The following is a 22166-nucleotide window of genomic DNA, read 5'->3' on the forward strand; positions in this document are numbered from 1 at the left end:
GCCACAACTACTGAGCCCACGTGCCACAACTACTGAAGCCCGTGTGCTCAGAGCCCGTGCTCCAAAATAGGAGGGGCCACCGCAGTGAGAGGTCCGTGCACCGCAACTAAGAGTGGTCCCAGCTCGCCACGACTGGAGACAGCCCGCGCACAGCAACGAAGACCCAATGCAGCCAAAAATAAATAAATTTATTTAAAAAAAATAACAAACAGAGAGGAATCCAGGAGGAGTTTCTAGGCAAAACACAATATAAGCAAAGGTACCCTAACATCCTGCTTGGGGAGTTAAATTCAATTCTAAAGCACAAAAATAGTAGGCAGGGTACATGGGATTATGGAAGGCCATGCAAAAGAGTTAGATCTAAACCAATTTACATGCAATGGAAAGTAACTGAACGATTTTAAGCAGGAAAGTAACATCAGATTTCTCACAATACACTGTAGAAGTATAATTAAAAGACCACTGCTCGACTCCATGAGATACTTGGGGTCTAAACAAGGCAGCAGGAAGAGAACTGACAGGATATGACAATTACAGCTAATCATGGTATACAGAAAACAAACTGACGGGCCATGGAAGCAACTTAAGTGTCCACTGACAGATGAATGGATAAAGAAGATGTGGCACCTATATACAATGGAATATTACTCAGCCATAAAACGAAACGAAGTTGAGTTATTTGCAGTGAGGGTGGATGGACCTAGAGTCTGTCATACAGAGTGAAGTAAGTCAGAAAGAGAAAAACAAATACCGTATGCTAACACATATATATGGAATCTAAAAAAATAAAGAAAATGGTTCTGATGAACCTAAGGGCAGGACAGGAATGAAGATGCAGAGGTAGAGAACGGACTTGAGGACACGGGGAGGGGGAAGGGTAAGCTGGGACGAAGTGAAAGAGTAGCACTGACATATATACACTACCAAATGTAAAATAGATAGCTAGTGGGAAGTAGCCGCATAGCAGGGAGATCAGCTCAGTGCTTTGTGACCACCTAGAGGGGTGGGATACGGAGGGTGGGAGGGAGGGAGATGCAAGAGGGAAGAGATACGGGAACATATGTATATGTATAACTGATTCACTTTGTTATAAAGCAGAAACTAACACAACATTGTAAAGCAATCATACTCCAATAAAGATGTTAAAAAAAAAAAAAGAAAACAAAACAAACTGATGGGGGGGTGGTAAGAGTTATATGTCTTTTCTTTTTATTTTCATTAAATACATAAACCTGACCATAAACCCAAAATCTATCTAAGGGATTTAATGATCTTATTAAAAAGGTCCTCATTATAGAAAGAAAAAAAAAAAAAAAGAATCCACAAAAAGTCTTTTTTTAAAGTAAACCAATTAAAAGAGAGACCAAAACATTACAGTGAGAAATAAAAAAAAAAATCTGTCTGGCATTTAAATAATGAAGCTAATAATTATGAGGGAAAAATTATAATTCAACTACATGCTATTTCTTAAAAATAAAAAAAACTTAAATATTGATAGTATAACATAACATTCTTCCCATGTTTAATTTCACATCCAAATCTTAAGGGTCATTTCCCAAGAATATTTAAGCCACATCATTTCCCAAGTGTCTCTCTCAAACCTTGAGTGATAATCAAATTACTTGTTTCAAGAAAATATCAAAACACTCTTTTGAAGAAAATATCATGTTTGTCTATTTTCCCATCTTCAACTGTTAACCAGTCTCACCTCTGCCCAAATCTCATTTGACAATAGTGTTCCATACGATTTTAGCGATTCAACAAAGTTTTCATAGACATCATGAAATCCTCTATCTTTTATGAGATCAGCTATTTTACTTTACAATACAACCACTTTCCCTCTCTTCCACCGATAAAATCCTATAAAATCCAATAAAATTCCACCATTTCCTCTCTCCTGAACCCTTGCAATGTTCCTAATGTTCCTCCTAGCTTCCAATGGCAGGGGGTTGAGAGGGACACAGAATCTCTATCCTCTACATGGGAACCCCAGTAAATATTTTAAAATCTAAAACAGATCCTACTCAAAACTCCCCCATGACTTTTTATTATCTCTTCACTTCATTCATGTGTCAGCTCTCTAATACATCTAATTTCCTTCCTAGGGTACTACCTACATGTTATGTACTACTACTATATTATATTTTTGCTTATTTAGCATCTGCCCCAACCTCCACACACACACCCCCCAAAAGGTAAGCTCCATAAAGGCAGGAAATTTGCCAGCTAGATTCAACACTTCAAACAGTGCCCAGTGCATCAGAGGCATTAAATAAACAGAGCCAGTTAAATGAATATTATACTATATTGTCAACAAGTTATTATAAGTCATCAATAAGATTAACAAAGACCTGGACACACAGACAGAAAGAAACACTACTGTTAAAGGCTGTGACAGAGTCATAGGACGACGAGAAACATCAGTTTATTAGAGAAGATTTTGTGGTATGACAACTTTTACTTGCCTGCATGCACTCACATAATAAATATTCCACTGACAAAGATTCCATGTATATCAGGAAGTGAATGTTAAGCTTAAAGATAATATCCCACAGCTGAGTCATTCCCAAGTGTTTCAAATAAAATAAAATATGGACAAAAACAAGCTGAATTACACTGGTAAAGTGACCCCAGAATCACCTAGTACTCACGAGGATTCTCCATAAAATGGTTAATGAAAAATATCAAATATCCCAGAAATGTTCTTTAACTGAATATCCCTTGTGCCCCTTCCCCACATATTGCCCCAAACTAGATCTAAAATAGCTTTCCTGAACTGACACTGGCTCTGAAGGTGAGTGTAATCTCTAGTACTGTCATTGGATTGCCTGATAATCCATGTGTTATCCTAAAACTATCTATCTGAAAAGCTTACATTAGACCACTATCCTAAATGGATTAGCAAGTTAAAAACATGTAAAATTGCTCTTGCTTTGAACACAACAAAAAAGTTCAAATTCAAATTTTAGGTAGTAGATATTTCAAACAGAACTTCAGAGCTATATAGGGACCACAGACATTCACTATATTTCACAAGAACTTACTGAAGGAGGCCAGTCACTACTGCTACTCTAAAACCTAGGGGAACAGTCACGAGCAAGACAAATGTAATTCCTGCTCTAATAGAGGGTACAGAAGGGAAGACAAATTAATAATGGGGAGTTATAAAGAAAATACCAGGGATATCTAAACTAACAGATCTATCTAATGGCCTCATTTTAAATCTGGGGAACGAGATCTGCAAGAAAATTCAACCAGTTAGTGGAAAAGTTAAAGGTATTAGTTTATCTAATTCTTCCCTAATATTACCGTTTCATGTTCTCCAATTATAGATTTTTAATGTCATCTGATTTTAATTCAAAAAGTATTTAAAGCTGCCATTATTTTAAGAAATTCACCAAACTTTTAATCCAAAAGTGAATTCACAGTATTATAATATTCTACTCACTAACTGTCCCTGGCATGAAAATTCAAAGCATTAAGGAAACAGGCTATCTCAATCTCATTTCTAGATCATGACCAAAGTAATTTCTCAGGGGTTTTGTACATTACATGGAAAAGGCTCCCAAGGACTAATACCATATGTGCACTCTGCAACATAAATCCTAAGCAATTACAAGTTTCAAGCTTTGTACCTGTGTGATGGAGAAGGAGCTTCAAATTGAGGCACTGTGCTATCCTCACTGACAGGAGAGTATAAGCCGCTCATTTCCTGGAAGCACAATTATTAGAGTTATAAACACTCCAAAGAGAAGATGTATAAATCAAAAGGAGTTATGATATTATATTCCTTTCCAATCCCAGGTTTTATCAGTCCCTTTTTGTCTCAACACCCAAATTTCTCAAGGCTTCCTTTCCACAGAGTACAAAAGCAAGGATATCTGAAAGTTAAGAGACAAGCTTTTTCTATGATACACATTCTTAAAGAACCAGAAACACTTTAATAAATATTCATCACTAATGAAGCTACCGAATGCAGAAAAAGACAAATGTAAATAATTTGAATGAGTTGTACAGTACACTATGTGAACAGTGAACTAGCTAATCATTAATCCAGGTGAGACCCTATTGATAAATATTAAGATAAATATGACAGTATGGCAACTGGATCATTAGGTTCAACTCTCCAAAGTACAGAAAAACAGGATATGTCAGTCTCTACTTTAAAAATATTCTCTGCAAACATTAAGTAGCATTCCTCTTGATTCAAATATTAGCTTTCTAGTAAACAATGGATTAAACTCTAACTTTGATCATTAACTAGAGGAAAAGGCCTCCTAATAAACTATTACTGCATAAATTATGACTGTGACTTTCTATACAATGGAGCCCAATCCCATAAATTTAATGCAGCAATTTAAAGGAAAAGAAAAAATGTCATGAAATTGAAAAATTACTAGAGACGTGAGAAATTCTTGATATCTTACTTCCACTCTTTTGATATCCTCTTCCAAAACACTTAACTCCTTCTGAATCTGCTCCAGTTGCTGTAGATTAGAGAGGAGGAAATAAAAAGCCTAAACCAAACCACAAAAGCATCACCACAATCATAAAATAACTTAACGTTTACAAAATGATTTCTAGGAAAATGTGCACTAATGGTTGTCAGGGTGAAAAACTGCAGACAAAAAAGTGCTGTAAGTTCCTATGTTAAAAAGTAAATGTAAAGACTTAATATTTAAGAAAACAGTATTTTCTTTAATACAAGGACTGGCTTTATAATAAAAATATTAAAGATGAACAACAATGACAATATGACTTAATAAAAACAGAAGACATCCGAAGAATTTTCAAATTACCTCATTTAATTGTCAGCAATTAATGTCAGCATGTCAGTTAACCCCATTTTAAAAATAAAAATAAGTCTCAGAGATTAAATTCTACCACCCCAAAGCAATCACAAGTTAGCCTCTTAAGCACTTTTTAAAACATATTTAAGATAATGTTTTATCTTTGATATCTTACCTACTGCACCATAACCTTTCTCCACGGCATTAAAATGCAAACATTTTAATTGTTGCATCACATTCAACAATATATTTAACCATCAGAGATTTAAGTTGTCTGCAAACTATCATAAGTAATTCTGGAACATATGAGTCTGCATTTAAAATTTCACTGATTATTAAAAATGAAACTATTCAATCAAAAGAAATAGTCAGCAAATCTTCACTGCATAAAACAAAACTGCTTTTCAGAAACACTATCAAATTTAAATTTCTATCACTATTACGTATAAGTGGCTGTCGTAATCTAACCCAAATATATTGAGCCAATTTTTAAAATGTAAAATAACAATAATGAATACTTATGTAATATTTATTGCCAGGTGTGAAATAGGAACTACTACACAGGGAAATGAAGCACAGAAAGGTTAAGTGACTTGTCCAAGATTATTCAGCAAATACATGGCAGACAAACAGATTTTTAAGCGCCTTTTCTTCTGTGGCAATACATACATAGTTGGTAACATATTAATTCAAATATTTGCCAATCCTAAGCATTTTACTAAGCACTGTGAAGAACAGGATTTAGAAAACTCTAGCCCTTGCCCTCATGGAACTCAGTCTAGGGAAGATGGCAAAAAGTAAACCAATAGTTGAAATATCATAGAAAACATTATGATGATATTATGTACAAAGAATTAAAGGTACACAGACTGCCCCTAACCTACATGGAAAACTTGCGGAGAGGGAAAAGGCAACTGGATAACTGAAATAGGATCTGAAATTAAATGAAATGCTGAGCCTTGAAGGACTAACAGTAATTTGCCAGGTGGAAAAAAAGTGAGAAAAGACAGAATAAACAGAGTAAATAATAATACACACAAAGACCTAAAAGCTATGAGAAAGAGAAATAATAAATCTGAATTTATGACAATGAATGAAATCACCCAATGTCAATCAGTATAGTCAGAAGAGATGAGAACAAAAACTGGGTGTAGGGAACACCAACGGTTAAGAGATAGGCAAAGGAAGAAGGAGCAGCTCTATGTCAACCATCAATAAGGGCAAGGGCAAAGGCCAGGAGAAAAGACAGCACAGTATCACAGAAACCATTGTGGGGACAGGGGGAGGGGGTTAAAAAAAAAGTGATTAGCATTGTCAAATTCTTTCAATTCTTCCATCTACTTTAATAAACTTTACTCCACCCTAAAATTTTTCACACCATACTCCTACCTTAACTGAAACCTTGCTCTCCCTCAAGGACACAGTCTGCTTTGGAACTCTTTCAAATAAAAGTTGGTCAAGTGATAAATTCTCTCATGCCCCAGACTAGATGGGGACTTCCACTTCTACTGCATTCATTGGCCATTCCCAATAATTAGTCTTCCACTCTAACATAAAAAACACTCTGGTCTGGCTCAGTCCAAGCAGCCAAATCACTGTCAACAGATCTAAGACATCTACAAATATCCCAGTTATTTCCTATCATCACTAAATCCTTTTGCCTTTTGGTCCATAGCCATTTTCGACTCCACTGATCCTAACCTCTAATTCAGCAAAACATCCCATGGTCACCCTTTAACTTTTTTCATTTAATTAGCTTGAAATGCTCCACTGCTGAAATCCTTATTTAAACAAATGCTGACGGGGTCTTTAGTATGATTGTTTTCAAAACACATTTAAAGAGAAGGATGAAAGTAAACATCTAAAATATCAACATCCAGAGACAGCCAATATCACTTATATGATACATAATACATATTTAAGATCAAATTAACTTTTCATTCCACTTCTGCAATTGAAGTACCAAGAAAAAAAATCCAGTATCACCTGAAGTCTCAAAATACTAAATGCTAATGCCCAACCCTCTGAAGATAATGTCCCATCCTTCCAGTGCCCCAAAGCTTTGCTGGATAATACATCCATTACTATATATGAAGGCCATATATTAGATGAACTACATAAAACTACCAATGTTCAAACAATTTTTACTTCCAAAAGCAGCAATTTCATATGGTTCAATTTAAAATAAAACAACCAAGGTACAAGGGCTGCCCTAATAAATACATAGGTATAGTGTATCGATAAAATGATGTAACCTACTTACATGAAAAAGTCTGAAAAGGTGTCAAGACCAGAAATTTTTTCTTAAATTTCAGAGAATGGAAACTATTTAGAGAGCACATGTTAAATGAGGTGTTTACATTTCAAGACGAAATTCTGAAAAAGTTTAAAGCTCTAAATTATTAAGACATTGTGTTATTCTGATTTATAATAAGAAATACAGCCTCCTGTAGGGCCTCCAGATGGGGATTGGTTGTTAGGGGAACCAGCCATGTGATTAGAGGGTTGGAACTTTCAGCCCCACCTTCTAACATCCAGAGAAGAGAGAGGGGCTGGAGACTGAGTTGAATCAACAATGGCCGATCAATCATGTCCATGGAATGAAGCATCCATAAAAAACACTAACTTAAGGGGTTCAAAGGGCTTCTGGGTTGGTGAACATGTAGGTTGCTGAGCACATGGAGATGCCTGGAGAATGGCACACCTGGAGAGGGTATGGAAGCTCCATGCCCCCTGAGTTGTATCCTTTCACCATAAACTGGTACTCTAGTAAGTAAACTATTCTCCTAAGTTATGTGACCCATTCTAGCAAATTATCAAACCCAAGGAGGCAGATATGGGAACTACCAATTTAGAGCCAGTAGGCCAGATGCACATGTGACTTTCTGGACTTGCAATTATCATCTGAAGGGGCAGCTCAGTCTTGTGGGACTGAGTCCTTAACCAGTGGAATCTGGGGCTAACTCCAGGTAGACAGTGTTAGATAGAACTGAACTGAACTGAATTGAACTGTAGGACACTCAGTTGGTGTCCAAAGAGAACTGGAAAATTGGTGTGGGAAATGACCTACACATTTGGTGGCCAGAAATATGGAGAGTGGTGAAAACCACTCTGTGGTTTCAAGTGAAAAACACTTGAAAACAAGTGTTCTCCTTTCAGGCATCAATATAAGACATTATAGTACAAGGAAATAGAAGAAAGACAAAGGATAACCATTTTAAAAAGCAGAAAGAAAATTGGGCTAACTTCACTCTGCAAATATGTTTCATAAGCCAGAGAGGCAGAATCTAGAATAAAAGCATGAATCAGAGTCCAAGAATGTTTTGGAGATATATGAAGGAAGTCCATAAACCTGAACTGTCATTATCTAAATGAAAATTGATCACAAATTGGGAATGATAATAGACAAACCTCTGGATCAAATCTGCCTTAACACTATTATGAGTTTGGGGGCTACTAAAAATAATAATAATAAATACATAAGATGGAGAAATGCTACTTGAGAGCACAGTCTTAAGCCATCAAGCACTCTCTTAACACAGCATACTGTACCAAAACCCAAAGAAAATTTTTAAAAAAATTAAATTTAAAAAGTGAAGAAAGAAAGTCTCAGAATTCCTTAAGACTAAAGCATAAAAGAATTCAAAAATAGAGCCCCCTTTTATTGACATTAGCTTTGGTGCAGGTAGGTATCATTGGCACTCATTTATTTGACCATCACTATGATTTGATAAAAATATGTTTAAGTATTAAATTCAGTATTTTGTTTTTTAGAGCTAATATAATTAGAATACATTATAGCTGCCAAGACTTCTTCAATTATCTGACATATTCAAAACTGAACAAAAGAATACTGATATACTTTCAGAAAAAAAGTTGGTTAAAAAAAGAGTAGCAAAATTAATATATGGATATAAAAACAAGAAAGCACTAAAAAAAAATTTAAAAAAAAAGAAAGCACTGTACACTGATTAGATCATCCAACACCCAAAACACTGACAACACCAAAAGCTGATGAACATGTGTGACAACAAGAACTCTCATTTATTCTTGGTAGGAATGAAAAATTGTACAGCCATTCTGGAAGACAGTTTGGCAGTTTCTTAAAAAATTAAACATGCTCTTATCATATGATCCAATATTACACTCCTTGATATTTACCCAAAGGAGTTGAAAACTTAAGATTCCCAAAAAAAACACTGATAGCAGCTATATTCATAATACCAACACTTGAAACAACCAAGATGTCCTTCAGAAAATGAATGGATAAATAGTGGTACATCCAGACAATGGAATAATATTCAGTGCTAAGAAGAAATGAGCTTTCAATCCATGAAAAGACATGGAGGAAACTTAAATGTATATTACTACAGTGTGTATGGGAAATCTCTGTAGCTTCCTTTCAATTCTGTGAACTTAAAACTGCTCTAAAAAACAAAGTCTTTAAAAATACATAAATATAGTCAAGTAACCCTTAAAGAAAAAACATAAGAACAAAAAAAGAGAAAAGAAACATAAAACAAATAATAAAATGGCAGGCTTAAACTCTAAATTTACATTAAATCTAAATGGTCTAAATACAAAATTCTAAGACTGCTGAGTCAGGTGAAGTGAATGAAAAACCTCTGCTGTCTATAAGAAAATCACCTCAAATAAGTTAAGTGATATAAAAAGGAAACAAAGACTCAGTAAGGATGCAAAAAATTCTCACCATACATTTAACAAACTTTACACCACACCATGCAACTGCAGGAAACACATTCTTTTCAAGCACAAATATTTCAAAATTTAATGAACTAACGGGTGATAATGCAAATATCATATTAAGAAAAACACTAATTATTTTCTGATAACAATGCAATTATAACAGAAATCCATAATTAAAAAAAAAAGAAAATCCCCACATCCAAGTAATGAGTTTATCTCTAAATAACCCACATGCCTAAGAAAAACTATAATGAAAATTAGAAACCATTTTGAACTAAGGAATAACAAACAAAATGCCATATCATAATTATTAGATGCAACTAAAAGAAAAATTGTGGCCTCAAATGCCTATATTAGAAAAAAGTCTGCCTACTAATATGTATATCCAAATTAACAAATTAGAAAAGAAACAACAAAATAAAACCAAAGAAAGTAGAAGGATGGAAACTGTAATATAAAGAGGGTATTAATAAAATGGAAAACAAAATAGAGAATATAAAACTGAAAGTTGGTTCCCAGATAAAACTCAAAATTGTTACATCTCTGGCAAGAACTGATCAAGAAAAAAGAGAGAAATGCACAGCACCAATAAGCAGAGTCAGGAATGAAAGACATCACTAAAAACTCTGGGGACATTAAAAACTTAGTATTAAGACCAAGCTAATACCAATAAATTTGAAAATTTAGATGAAACAGACAACACTTAGAAAAAGTATAACATGTCAAAAATGGTATGTAAAACAAAAATCTGAATAAGCAGTAACTGAATCAATACTTAAAAAGCTTCTGCAAACAGGTCCAGATAGCTTCTCCAGCAAAATCCTTAAACATTCAGCAAAGACATCCATCCTAGATTATACAAATTCTTCCAGAAAATAGAAGAAGAGGGTACATTCCTCAACTCATTTGATAAAACTATCTTTATAACAAAATTGGACAAGATCAGTGTAAAAAAAAAAAATTAAAGAACAACCTCATTAATGAATACAGATGCAATAAGGAAGGCAAGTAGGGCAAACAACTGTCCTGGTGGGGTTTCTAGAATGCAGAACATTCAGTGATAAAACTAGAATACTCTTGGGAAAATCTGGACAGTTGGTCACCCTAGGTGCAAAGTTGATTGATTTTTAATGTTAAACCAATGTAATTATCCAGTTTAACATAATGAAAAAAAAATATCATCTCAACTGCACAAAAATTTTGGAGAATACTCAACCCCCACTTATAATTTAGAAAAAAAAATCCTCTTAGGAAACTGGGAATAGAAACTTAGCTCCTTGAATGATAAAAAAAAATACCTACCAAAAACCTACAGAAAACATCATACCTAATGGTGACACGTCGAAAGCTTTCACTTTGAGATCAGCACCAAGACTAGGATGCCCCGCTATCACCACTTCTATTCATCATTGTACCGGATGTCCTAGCCAGCAGAGTAAGACAAGAAAAATAAATAAAGGATATAAGGATCATAAAGAAAGAAACTAAACTGTTATTATTTGCAGATGATGATGTGTACACAGAAAACATAAAATAATCTACAAATAAATTATTAGAATTAATGATTTTAACAAGGTTGCTGGATACCAAAAAAAGTGTCAAAATCAACTGCATTTCTATATACCAGCAATGAATAATAAGAAACTGAAATTAAAGACACAGACATCACTTACAATAGCATAAAAATGATTGAAGACCTAAGAACGACTCTAAAATAAAGATGTGTAAGAATAATACCCTGAAAAACATCAAAATTTTGAAGGACATTCTTAAGGACCTAGATATACAGAGAGAAATACCATGTTCAAAGGCTAGAGGACTCAATATTGTAAAGATACTCTACCAAATTCATCTATGGAATCAAAGTAATCCCAATAAAAATCACAGCAGGTGTACCATGGAAATGTATCAGCTGGTTCTAATATTTATAGAGAAATACAAAGAGCCATGAATAGCTGAGACTTTCCTAAAAAAGAACAGTAACTTACTTAAAAGTTCTAGTATTTAATACAATGCGGTATTGCCAGAAAGATAGACAAACAGACCAGTGGAGCAGAAGAGAGCCTAGAAACAGACCCACACATGTATGGACACATGATGTATGACAGATGTGGTATTTCAAAGCAATGGGAAAAGGATGGACTTTTTAATTAAGGATGCTTGGACATCTGGACACCCATATGAAAAATTCCCAAGTAGATTACAGATGCGAGTATGAAAAATAAAAGGTAAAGATTCAAGTAGGTAATACAGCAAAATGTCTTCATGACCTCAGGTGGAGAAGAATTCTTTACCTAACATAAAAGGTACTAATTATAACAGGAAAGACTAATAAATTTGACTCTATTATAGACAGAAACTTCTGCTCATCAAATGACATCATTAAGACAATGGAAAAAGCAGCCCAATTAGAGGGGGAAAAGATCTGCTATAGATAAGTAGATAGAGAGAGAGAGAGAGAGATAGATAGAACAAAGAACTTTTATCTAGAATATATAGACAATAAACCAATAAGAAAATCAACTAAATAGAAAAGATGCACAAAGCTTTAAACAAGTACTTCACACATACACAAAAATCCCAATGGCCAATTCATAGTACTGTGTACTCAACCTCACTGGTCTCAGGGAAATGCAACTTAAAACCACAAAGAGATAGCAATACATATCCTAAGATTTGCTAAACTGAAAAAAGTCTATTGACACCAAGTACTGGCAAGAATATAGTGCAATAGGAGCATTCCTACAATGCCTGTAGGAAGAGTAACCAATACAACTGCTCAGGCATTGTTTGGTATTATCTATTAAATTAGAAGATGTACATATCCTATGACTCATTAATTCCACTTCTACATATGTAGCATAGAGAGATATATGCCAATATATACCTGGATAAATATATAAGATAGTAAATAACATTGTAAACAGCTCAAAACCAAAAACAACTCACAAGGCCATCAACAACAAAAATGGGGTGTATTCATTTAATAGAATACTATACAACAACAAAAATGAATAAATTATAGCCATATACAACAATAGGGATGAATCTTAACACTGAGCCAAAGACAAGAACAAAACATTATATAATGCAGAAGTGCATTTATATTAGTTCAAAAGAAGAGACTTATAAATACTTAGGCATCAAAACAATAAAGAAAAACAGAGAGGTGATTACCATAAATATCAGAATATTGACTACCTAATGGGCAAGGGAGAAGGCTATAATCTGGAAAGGGTAGGGAGGGAGCTTCAGGAGGCCTAGCAAAAATCTATTGTTTAATCAGGATGATGGCTACATGGATGATCACTCTACTATGAATCTTTAAACTGTAAATTCGTTTTACGAAGTTTTCTGTGCTTTATTTCATATAAAAACATTGTAAAATGCAATTCTTTCAAATATTCAAAATAAAATTCCAAACAAAACCAAAAGGAAACCAAGACTCATCAAAACTGTCCTATTACAATGAATTATAAACAGGTACCACAAATGTCCAAAAGTATATTTTAAAATTAAATCGTATGAAATATAAGACAATTGTTCAAATGCTGGTACAAATTTGCACAGAGGAGACTGGCTTTTACATGGAACCCAAAGCCCTTTTGTTCAATCTGACCATGAAGAAAGAATAACATGTTCATTTAAAAACATATATTTATTAAGTGCTGTGGTAGGCTGGCTCTAAGAAAGCCTCCAAAGATTCCCACCTCAGAATTCACACCCTTGTGTAATTCCCTCTCTTTGTGTAGGCTGGACCCAAAGATTTGCTTCTAATGGAAAAAACAGAACACTTGTTGAGAAGTAACTTTCAAGATTAATCTACAAAAAGCATGTGACTGCTGTCTTCAAAACCCTCTCTTGCTCCCTCTGAGGGAAGTCAGCTGCCACACAGTAAGTTATCCTATGGAGAAGCCCATGAATATGGTATCTCTTTCCAACAGCCAACAAGTGAACTTGGAAGCATTCCTATCCCAGTCGAACCTTAAGATAACTGCTGCCCTGGCCAACATCTGGAGCATAGCTAGGTGAGAAACCCTGAGCAAAGGCACTCAGTTACTCTGCACCAAGATTCCTGACACAATATATTAAATGATGTTTTTAAGCCATTAAATTTGAGGGTAACTTGTTACACAGCAATAGATAACTAATGAAAATGCCTACTATGTGCTTTGCACATTCCTTTCTCTTAATATTTAAAGGAGAGTCAAGGAAAAAAATAAATCACAAATAAAAATTAAATGTAGGATTCTAACAGCAAGATGTGACATTGGAACAAATAAGTATGTTAAATCTGAAAAGCAGATTCTTAGTCTTGGTTTAGACTCATCATAACTGCAATTAAAAGTCAAGCATAAAATCACAAAGTTAATTTTCAAAGTCTGAATGTTAATCTTAGGAAAAAAAAAAATCAGAAGCAGTAGTTTGTCTCCTGGTCAGTCTGTATTTTGCTTGAATAAGTTCAAGTATAAATTATACTACAGGAGATAAGACCTTTAACAACCATATTCACTTTGAGGATTAAACACACAAATATATACTTCATAATATATGCAAAAAAAAATAACCACTCACTTCATTCTGTCTGTACTAAATCATGAGGTATTAATCAATTACATTTTCTAGACTGAAGTTTACTATTTCCAAATCTCTAGTGTACCTGACTCCAATCACGGAAAAATTTATGTAATTTAATCAAAGTAAATGGTAAGTTTTTAAGTCTGTTAACCTAGCTCCAAATTTTCGAAGTTTTAAAACTTTGTTAACCTAGCTCCTCAGAGTCCCTTGTGTAGTTAAACCTGAAATACTCAGAATCACTCAATTATGGATACACTAAAAATAAGAAAACCAAAATGTATTAATAACAGTATAATCATTGCATATTAAGAGGCACCAATATCCAGAAGTACTTGGAACCAGTATGTTTCTTGGTTAAATTGCCTACCATAAGAAAATATGATCCAAGAGAGAAAAGAAATCCATCATTCACAAGGATCTTATAAGATTCAAACTAAACTCAAGCTAAAAAATTCTAAAGCACAATTAACCCAGACATAATAACAAAAATATAGGAACACTGATACTAAGGGCTATATGAGCAAAGGCAATATCATAGAAGGAGTTATTGGAGGCCACCGGCCACCACATCAGAGAGAGGACAAATTAATATAACAAGGAAGAGCTATCGTTGGGAAACATTCTCCATTGATCTCTCCCATTTCTGCACATCTTTTGATAACTTTTGTTCCAAATTATCTTTTCAAGGATGTTTGTTTAGTGAACACCCTGGCAAGACAGAAATAGTGACTTCCTCCAGGAGAGAGGGCAGATTTGTTTTCTGATCAATAAAATAAAAATAGTGTCTCCCTGCAGGGCAAAGACTGAACAGATTTGCTAGCAGACCCCTTTAAAAGACTGGGGTATCCTAAGTTCAAGGTTCTTTGGTTGTAATATATATCCATTGTATATGCAGAATCTACCAAGGCCCATCTCTAAACCGCCCCTGAGGGACTTGCAGGTCATGAAGCTGATGCTGCCAGATATGCCATGAGTAATCAAGGCTTTATTTCCAACCCAGAAGTCTCATGTCTTCTGCCAGCATCTACGAAACTGTGGCGGGCTAAGTTGTCAGCTTGCTAGTAAAAGTCCCAGAACGTTCATAGTTGTTTATTTTATAGTTATATGCTGCATCCTTCTTACCTGAGACAATTTCAAATCTAAATATGTTGCAAGCATTAACAGACACTAGAGAAGTGTGAAAAACCTCAGAGGCTAATGAAAACCTTAAATAATTCAGATCATACATAGTGATCAGCCATTTCATTTAACCCCCCAGATATCCGTATGTTTGGACTGTTCACTTAACTGATTCATTATCAGATAATTTCCTACGTACCAAATCTCACTCGATGAGTTCAAAGTCTAAGGTAAAAAGAACCACATAAAACTAATGCAAAACAATTTCACATTCTGTTTTGAAAGGAGAGAAGGTATGTATGGAATATAAAAAATTATCACTTTTCCAAAGAATTTGCTATAGCAAAGATGGTTGAGTGTACATACTGAATTAATAATTTTGTTTCCGTATGCTATAAAATGTTCAGCTTAGTTACTCAAAGTGTGGTCCACGGACCAATAGCATCATCATCTGGAGCTTGCTAGAAATGCAGATTATCAGGCTCAAACACACACCCTCTTAATCAGAACTTGGATTCTAAGAAGATCCTCAGGTGATTCTTATGCAAATTGAAGTTAAAGTACCCACCAAAAAAATAAAATTAAAAATCAAGAAGAATATATAAAACTCAAATTCATACTGAAGATAATTTTTAATAGACACTAAAACATTAAAATCACAACTGCTACCTCAGCAAAAGTTAAAGAAAAATACAATCATAAACCAGGTAAAGAACATTTAGCTATCAACACTAGCATAACACAGAAAAATCCAATCTGAACAAAGAAAAAGTTAAAAACAGACATCATGAATAGTCCAAAAAAAGGAGAAATATCAAACTAAGATAATGTAAAGTTCTGGCAATGCACACTTAAAATACTTCATCAAAATAAGTTCTCATCTTTTTATTTTCAAAAATAATAAAGATGGCCTGGAACCTAACAAATACGGTTATATTTTTTTGAGTAAAAAATGTCCTAATTAGACAACTGAAAGTAAAAATATAACAGTTGGGAATTTAAATATAAAACAGTTTTCAAAGTTATTTTAGCATGCTACCAAGAACACAGGATTTTGCCTTTCATTTTCCGTATTTTATATTATTGTGAAATGACTGAGGAATCTTAAATGTTAAATTAGGACATTCTGTTATAAAATTATTAATAAAAAGTAATCTTTTAGTTATCCTGCATGACTTACACTTTCCAAATTCTAAATAGGTAGCTATATTTTTACTTGTTTCCCCCCACCAAGATGTATTTTAATCATAGGAAAATTGTAACCCTCTCTACTTAAGACTTCATTATCTAAATTTTCCTACGTTTTCTTTTCAGGGTGAAAGTTAGACTGCCATTTGATAATTCCACTGTCTATTCTTTATAGCTTTGAGGTAACATCATTATATTCACTCCTACAGAAAACTTTTTAGCACACCTCCAAAAAGGGATTTTTAAAATATCAAGTTGTAAACGTAAAAGAAGTTAAAATAACAAAGCTTAAAAAAAATAAAACTCCTGAAAACTCAAATGCTTTTAAATGTTTAAATAAAATTTTTAACCTGAAATGCCTTCACAAAAATGGGGAAAAAATGGGAAGAGTCAACAATAGTAAATGACACATTACGTAAAATACACAAAATAATATACCTCTCTCTTATTTCTTCTTGCAACCTTGAGGAATTCCATAAGGATCTGTAGTTGGGCTGCATGTGATTCCTATAATAGAAAATTATAATTGTTCTTTTAAAAATATAACTTTGAGTTCAAAGTTTTCTTTAACACCACAGTATAATCAGTATGAAGCAACTTAATTCATCCATTTAAGTTAGTCTCATTTCTATTTAGTCAGTTTTCCACTTGCTAACTGGCATTTTTAAAAGCAAGCCATTTCCCCTAAAACTAACTTGAAAACAACAGGTGTTTTCAACTACATTTCTCATCGACCATGCAGAAAAAACTATTTATGGGAAATGGCAATTCTGTTATCTGTCCTGGCTTTCTCTTCCCCAACCAAACTAATAAAACATCAAGACAAAAACTGTAGTGGAGGGACTTCCCTGGGGGTGCAGTGGTTAAGACTCTGTGCTTCCAATGCAGGGGGTGGGGGTTCAATTCCTGGTTGGGGCGCTAAGATCCCACATGTTGTGTGGTGTGGCCAAAAAAAAATTTTTTAATTAAAAAAAAAACACAGTGGAGCCAATGTAGTTTCTAGACACTGAAATCACTTTCCTCATAAGAATTTAACTTGCAGGGGGGTAAGAAGCATAATAAATAGGAAGAAATTCATGCTCTTCAGAAATCTAATTTACTATTTCTGGTCATTACTTACACAGATGTGAGAATTAATATATTTCTATGAAAGATTTCAGTCAAACTCAAAAATTTAAAAACAAAATTTTAATATTATCAAGTGGAGGGAGGGTAAATAACACACATTGGTAACTGAAACAAAGATGTAACAGATAAATGGTAATTATAAGTTTAACATTTTTTGTTATCAAAAAATAAAATTACAGGGGAACTCCCTAGTGGTCCAATGGTTAGGACTCTGCCCTTTCAATGCTGAGGGAGTGGGTTCAATCCCTGTTAGGGGAACTAAGATCCTGCAAGCACAGCCAAAATAAATAAATAAAATAAAATAAAATTACAAAAAGATACCTTTTAGTATTAAAATTTACACAATGAACCAATGAATTTCAGCTACATCTGATAAATATACATAAAAAGAATATCAAAAGCTAAAAGTGGAATAACAATAAGACATGGTTTATGAACAACTACAATTCCAACTTTCCTATACATATTTTAAAAGAATAAAAAAGTCCAGTGGAGCATTTCTAAAACAAACAAAAATAAGAAAGATTAATAAAACTTTCGTTTACCTGGCTGTGCAACAGAATTATTTGAGGCATTTCTTAAAATAGACACTGGGATGGATTTTATATGATTCTGTTACTCTAGAAAAGATTCCAGGAATCTGTATGTTTATAGATTGATAAGAATAAGCCAGTCAAAATTTGAAGACTCACTGAGATATTGCACATACTATAAAAAAACACGGCCACTTTGGCTTGCAGGATCTTAGTTCCCTGACCAGGGAATGAACCCAGGCCCTCAGCAGTGAAAGCACAGAATCCTAACCACTGGACTGCCATAGAATTCCCCACTTCACTTTCAATGAACTGAAACTAGCTCAAGCAACAACTGAGCACCAACTCAGCTAAATTACTGATTAGACCAAAGAGGTCAGTCTCTTATCCTTGCTCCCTGACAAAGGAAAAGGCAAGACCATTCAGGAAGAAAGTATTAACTACTTTAGTCTCTGTACTGCTCTTGAATACAACTTTAAAATTACAAGACAGGGAAAGAAGTAGGAAAAGTCAAGAGAAAAAAACAGTCAAAATGGGACTCCCCTGGTGGCCCAGGGGTTGGGAATCCACCTGCCAATGCAGGGGACACGGGTTCAAGCCCTAGTCCGGGAAGATCTCACATGCTGCGGAGAGGCTGGGCCCGTGTGCCACAACTGCTGAGCCTGTGCTCTGAAGCCCACGAGCCACAACTACTGAGCCTGCGTGCCACAACTACTGAAGCCCATGCGCCTAGAGGCCGTGCTCCGCAACAAGAGAAGCCACTGCAATGAGATGCCCATGCACAACGAAGACCCAACACAGCCAAAAATAAAAAAAAAACCAAACAAACAAAAAAACAAACAGGCAAAAGAATGAAGTTCACAGATGACACACTTGCTGGAATGAGCAAAAAAGACTTTAAAATATGTCTCTATATTATTAAAGAATTAATGGGGGGGGTGGTGGGGGGATGAACTGGGAGATTGGGATTGACATATATACACTAATATGTATAAAATAGATAACTAATAAGAACCTGCTGTATAAAAAAATGAAATAAAAAAAGAATTGAGAAAATGGACAAAATGAGCAAAAAAAATGGAGAATTAGAAAAGAATTGAACAAAGTGTAACCTAGAAATGAAGAATAAAAAGTCTGAAATAAAAAAATAAAATAAGAAGACTATGAATGAAGTTAGGAACAGATGGACAGAACAGAGGAAAGGAATAACGAACTCAAAGACAGTTCAATATAAATGACTTAACCCAATTCAGAGAGAGAAACAATAAAAACAGAGCATCAGAAATATGTGGGATAATATGAAACAATAAAACATATGACTGGAATCCTAAGGAAAAGGAGAGAGAGCACAGGGCTGAATAATGGTTCACATGTTCAACAAACAGATCCTCCTGTTCTGTGAAACACAAGCAGGATAAATATTTTTTAAATGAAAGCTAGGAATATCACAGTCAAACTGAAAACTAATGTCAAAAAGAACATCTTAAAAGCAGCTAAAAAGGATACACTAGGGGAAGAACATTAAGAATGACTGAAAATTTCATCAGAAACAAAGGAGCAAATAGAAAATGAAAATACGTCTTTGAAGTGTTAAAAGAAAACAAAAAAACCAGACTTCTATGCAGAACAAAACTATCAGCTATACAAGAAATAGTAAAGAAAATTACACAGACAAAAGGGAAATCACTCAGATGGAACCTCAGATCTACAAGAGAAAATGGAGACAACTCAAAGGGTAAATATTTTGGTTTAAAAGGGTCTTTTTTTTTTTCTTTTTTTGCATCATTTCTTCAAAAGACTATTAACTGTTAAAAGCAAAAATAACTGGTGGGGTTTATAATATAATTTGAATCACGAAAGGCAGGAGCTTGGTAAATTGAAATACTATAAGGTCTTGTACTTTCCATAAAATGGTATATAGTTGACCCTTGAACAACACAGGTTTGAACTGCATGGGTCCACTTATACATGGATTTTTTTCGATAAATACTAACTGCAGTACTACACGATCCATAGCTGGTTGAACCCATGGATACTGAACCATGGATATGGAGGGCTGATTATAAAGTTAGATGCGGATTTACAACTTTGCAGGGGTCAGCACGCCTAATAGCTGCATTGTTTAAGGGTCAACTGTATATTCAATGTCGACTGTGAATACAATGTCCTTGAAGTGGCATACTATAAACTCAAGGTTGACTGTGAAAAGTAAAAAAGGCATTTTGTAATCTTTAGAGAAACCACTAGAAATACAATAATAAGCAATATGCGAAAAATAGAGAAGATGGTATACTAAAATGAAACCCTGGAAACTCAATGATCTCTAAAGAAAGCAAGAAAGGAGAAAGGGGAAATAAGGAATATATGGAAAAACAAAACAAATACCAACACGGTAGACCTCAAACCTGACCACATTGATAATTATTATATATTACATTTAAATGAATTTAAGCATTTGAATTAATGAGCTTATTAGATTGCATTAAAAACTCAACTACATACAGTTAAGAGACATTTTTAAAATATAAAAACAACAGAATGAAAGTAAAAGGGTACAGAAGAATATACCATAGAAACTCTAGTCATAACTAAGCTACTGAGGCTATATTAACATCAGAAAATATAAAAGCAGACTCCAGAACAAGGTATATTTCCAGCAATAAACATATACAATTCATAGTGAGTGACAAAGGGGATGATTCATCCAGAAGACATAACAATCCTAAACATGTAGGCACCTAATAATGGGCTTCAAAATACATGAAGTAAAAATCATAGAAATCCATGAAAAATAAACAATCAAAAATTGTATTTTTAACATACCCCAATCAATAATTGATGGAGCAAGGAGAAAATAAATTTTTGAATAATATTAACAAACTCTACATTTATAAAGCACAGCAAATAACACATTGCTTTTAAATGAAGGTGAACATTTAACAAAACAGACCATATAGTGAGCCATAAAAAAAAAAATCACAATAAATTTCAATGGACCAAAAGCAAACAAATTGAAGTTACTGGCTAAAATGCAATGAGAAAGATAGAATTCCTACTTTAAACAACAAAACAGCAGGCTAGTTATATGAATGGATGAATTTCAGACAAAGGACCAGAAATAATACATTATCCCAGGAACTAGGTGGAAAAACTTCGAAATACACAGGCATCAGGTAGAACACTCAATGAGACTGCCAAAAATCGATTCTAGTTCTACCTAACAAAGCTTAAAAAACAAGCTTCAAGAGAATCAAACTATTTCAAATATACTTAACTACATGCCAGAACAAAGTTTAGAAATGTGTAAAGGAATACAAAAGAACAACACTAAACAAGGTAAAATGTACAATTTCTGGCATCCAATCAAAAGATTAATAAGCATGCAAATAAGGAAAATATGGCCCAAAATAAGGCGAAAAAATCCATCAATAAAAACAGATGCAGCAATCACACAAATAATAAAATAAGCAAATACAGCCATAAAAAAGTTACTATAACTACCTATATGTGTTCTCCAAGTTAAGGAGAGACAAAAGATTATAGAAAAAAGTAGTGAACTTGACAACAGAAACAGAAACTATCCAAAATGAACTAGACAGGGGAAAAAGATAAAACATAAATAAGCACAGCTGTTTATGCATGAGCTGTGGTATAACTTCAACCAACCTAACAGATGTGTAATTGGAGTTCCCAAAGTGGAAAAGGTGACAGAAAAATATCTGAAGAAATAATGACCAAAAATTTCCAAATCTTATGGAAACTATAATCCCACCAATCCAAGAATCTCAAAGAACCCCACAAACAAGAAACATGGCGGGGGGGGGGGGGCGGAATCTACACCAAGGTATATCAAAGTCAAAATACTTAAAACCACAAAAAGAACATTTTAAACTGAGAGAAATACATTTCATTCTGAGGATAAAGACTTCTCATCTGAAACAATGCAAGACAATGGACAATGGAGCAACATCTTTAAAATACTGAAAGAGAAAAAGTAAATCTAGAATTCTATATTCATTTGGAACTGGCTTTCAGGCATAAAGGGTAAATAAAGACTTTGTCAGATATAGAAGGTGAAAGATTCATCACCAGCAGATCTACACTAAAGAAATGATAAAAGCTG

General features: G+C 34.1%; 1 protein-coding gene across 5 annotated transcripts in view; it reads right to left on the reverse strand.

Moving 5' to 3' along the window:
- Window positions 1-22166, reverse strand: part of COP1 (COP1 E3 ubiquitin ligase) — a 279203-nt gene that overhangs the window by 189870 nt on the left and 67167 nt on the right. For 3 of the 5 annotated variants that reach the window (XM_007165364.3, XM_057544835.1, XM_057544826.1), the window contains exons 6-8: window positions 16821-16889; window positions 4428-4487; window positions 3636-3712 (exon numbers count right to left, since the gene is read on the reverse strand). In XM_007165364.3, coding sequence (XP_007165426.3) covers window positions 3636-3712; window positions 4428-4487; window positions 16821-16889 — 206 coding nt within the window. The remainder of the gene's footprint in view (window positions 1-3635; window positions 3713-4427; window positions 4488-16820; window positions 16890-22166) is intronic. The other 2 variants (XM_057544833.1, XM_057544840.1) reach the window with 2 other exon arrangements.

The sequence above is a fragment of the Balaenoptera acutorostrata genome, chromosome 1, assembly GCF_949987535.1.
Source record: "Balaenoptera acutorostrata chromosome 1, mBalAcu1.1, whole genome shotgun sequence".
NCBI lineage: Eukaryota > Metazoa > Chordata > Mammalia > Artiodactyla > Balaenopteridae > Balaenoptera > Balaenoptera acutorostrata.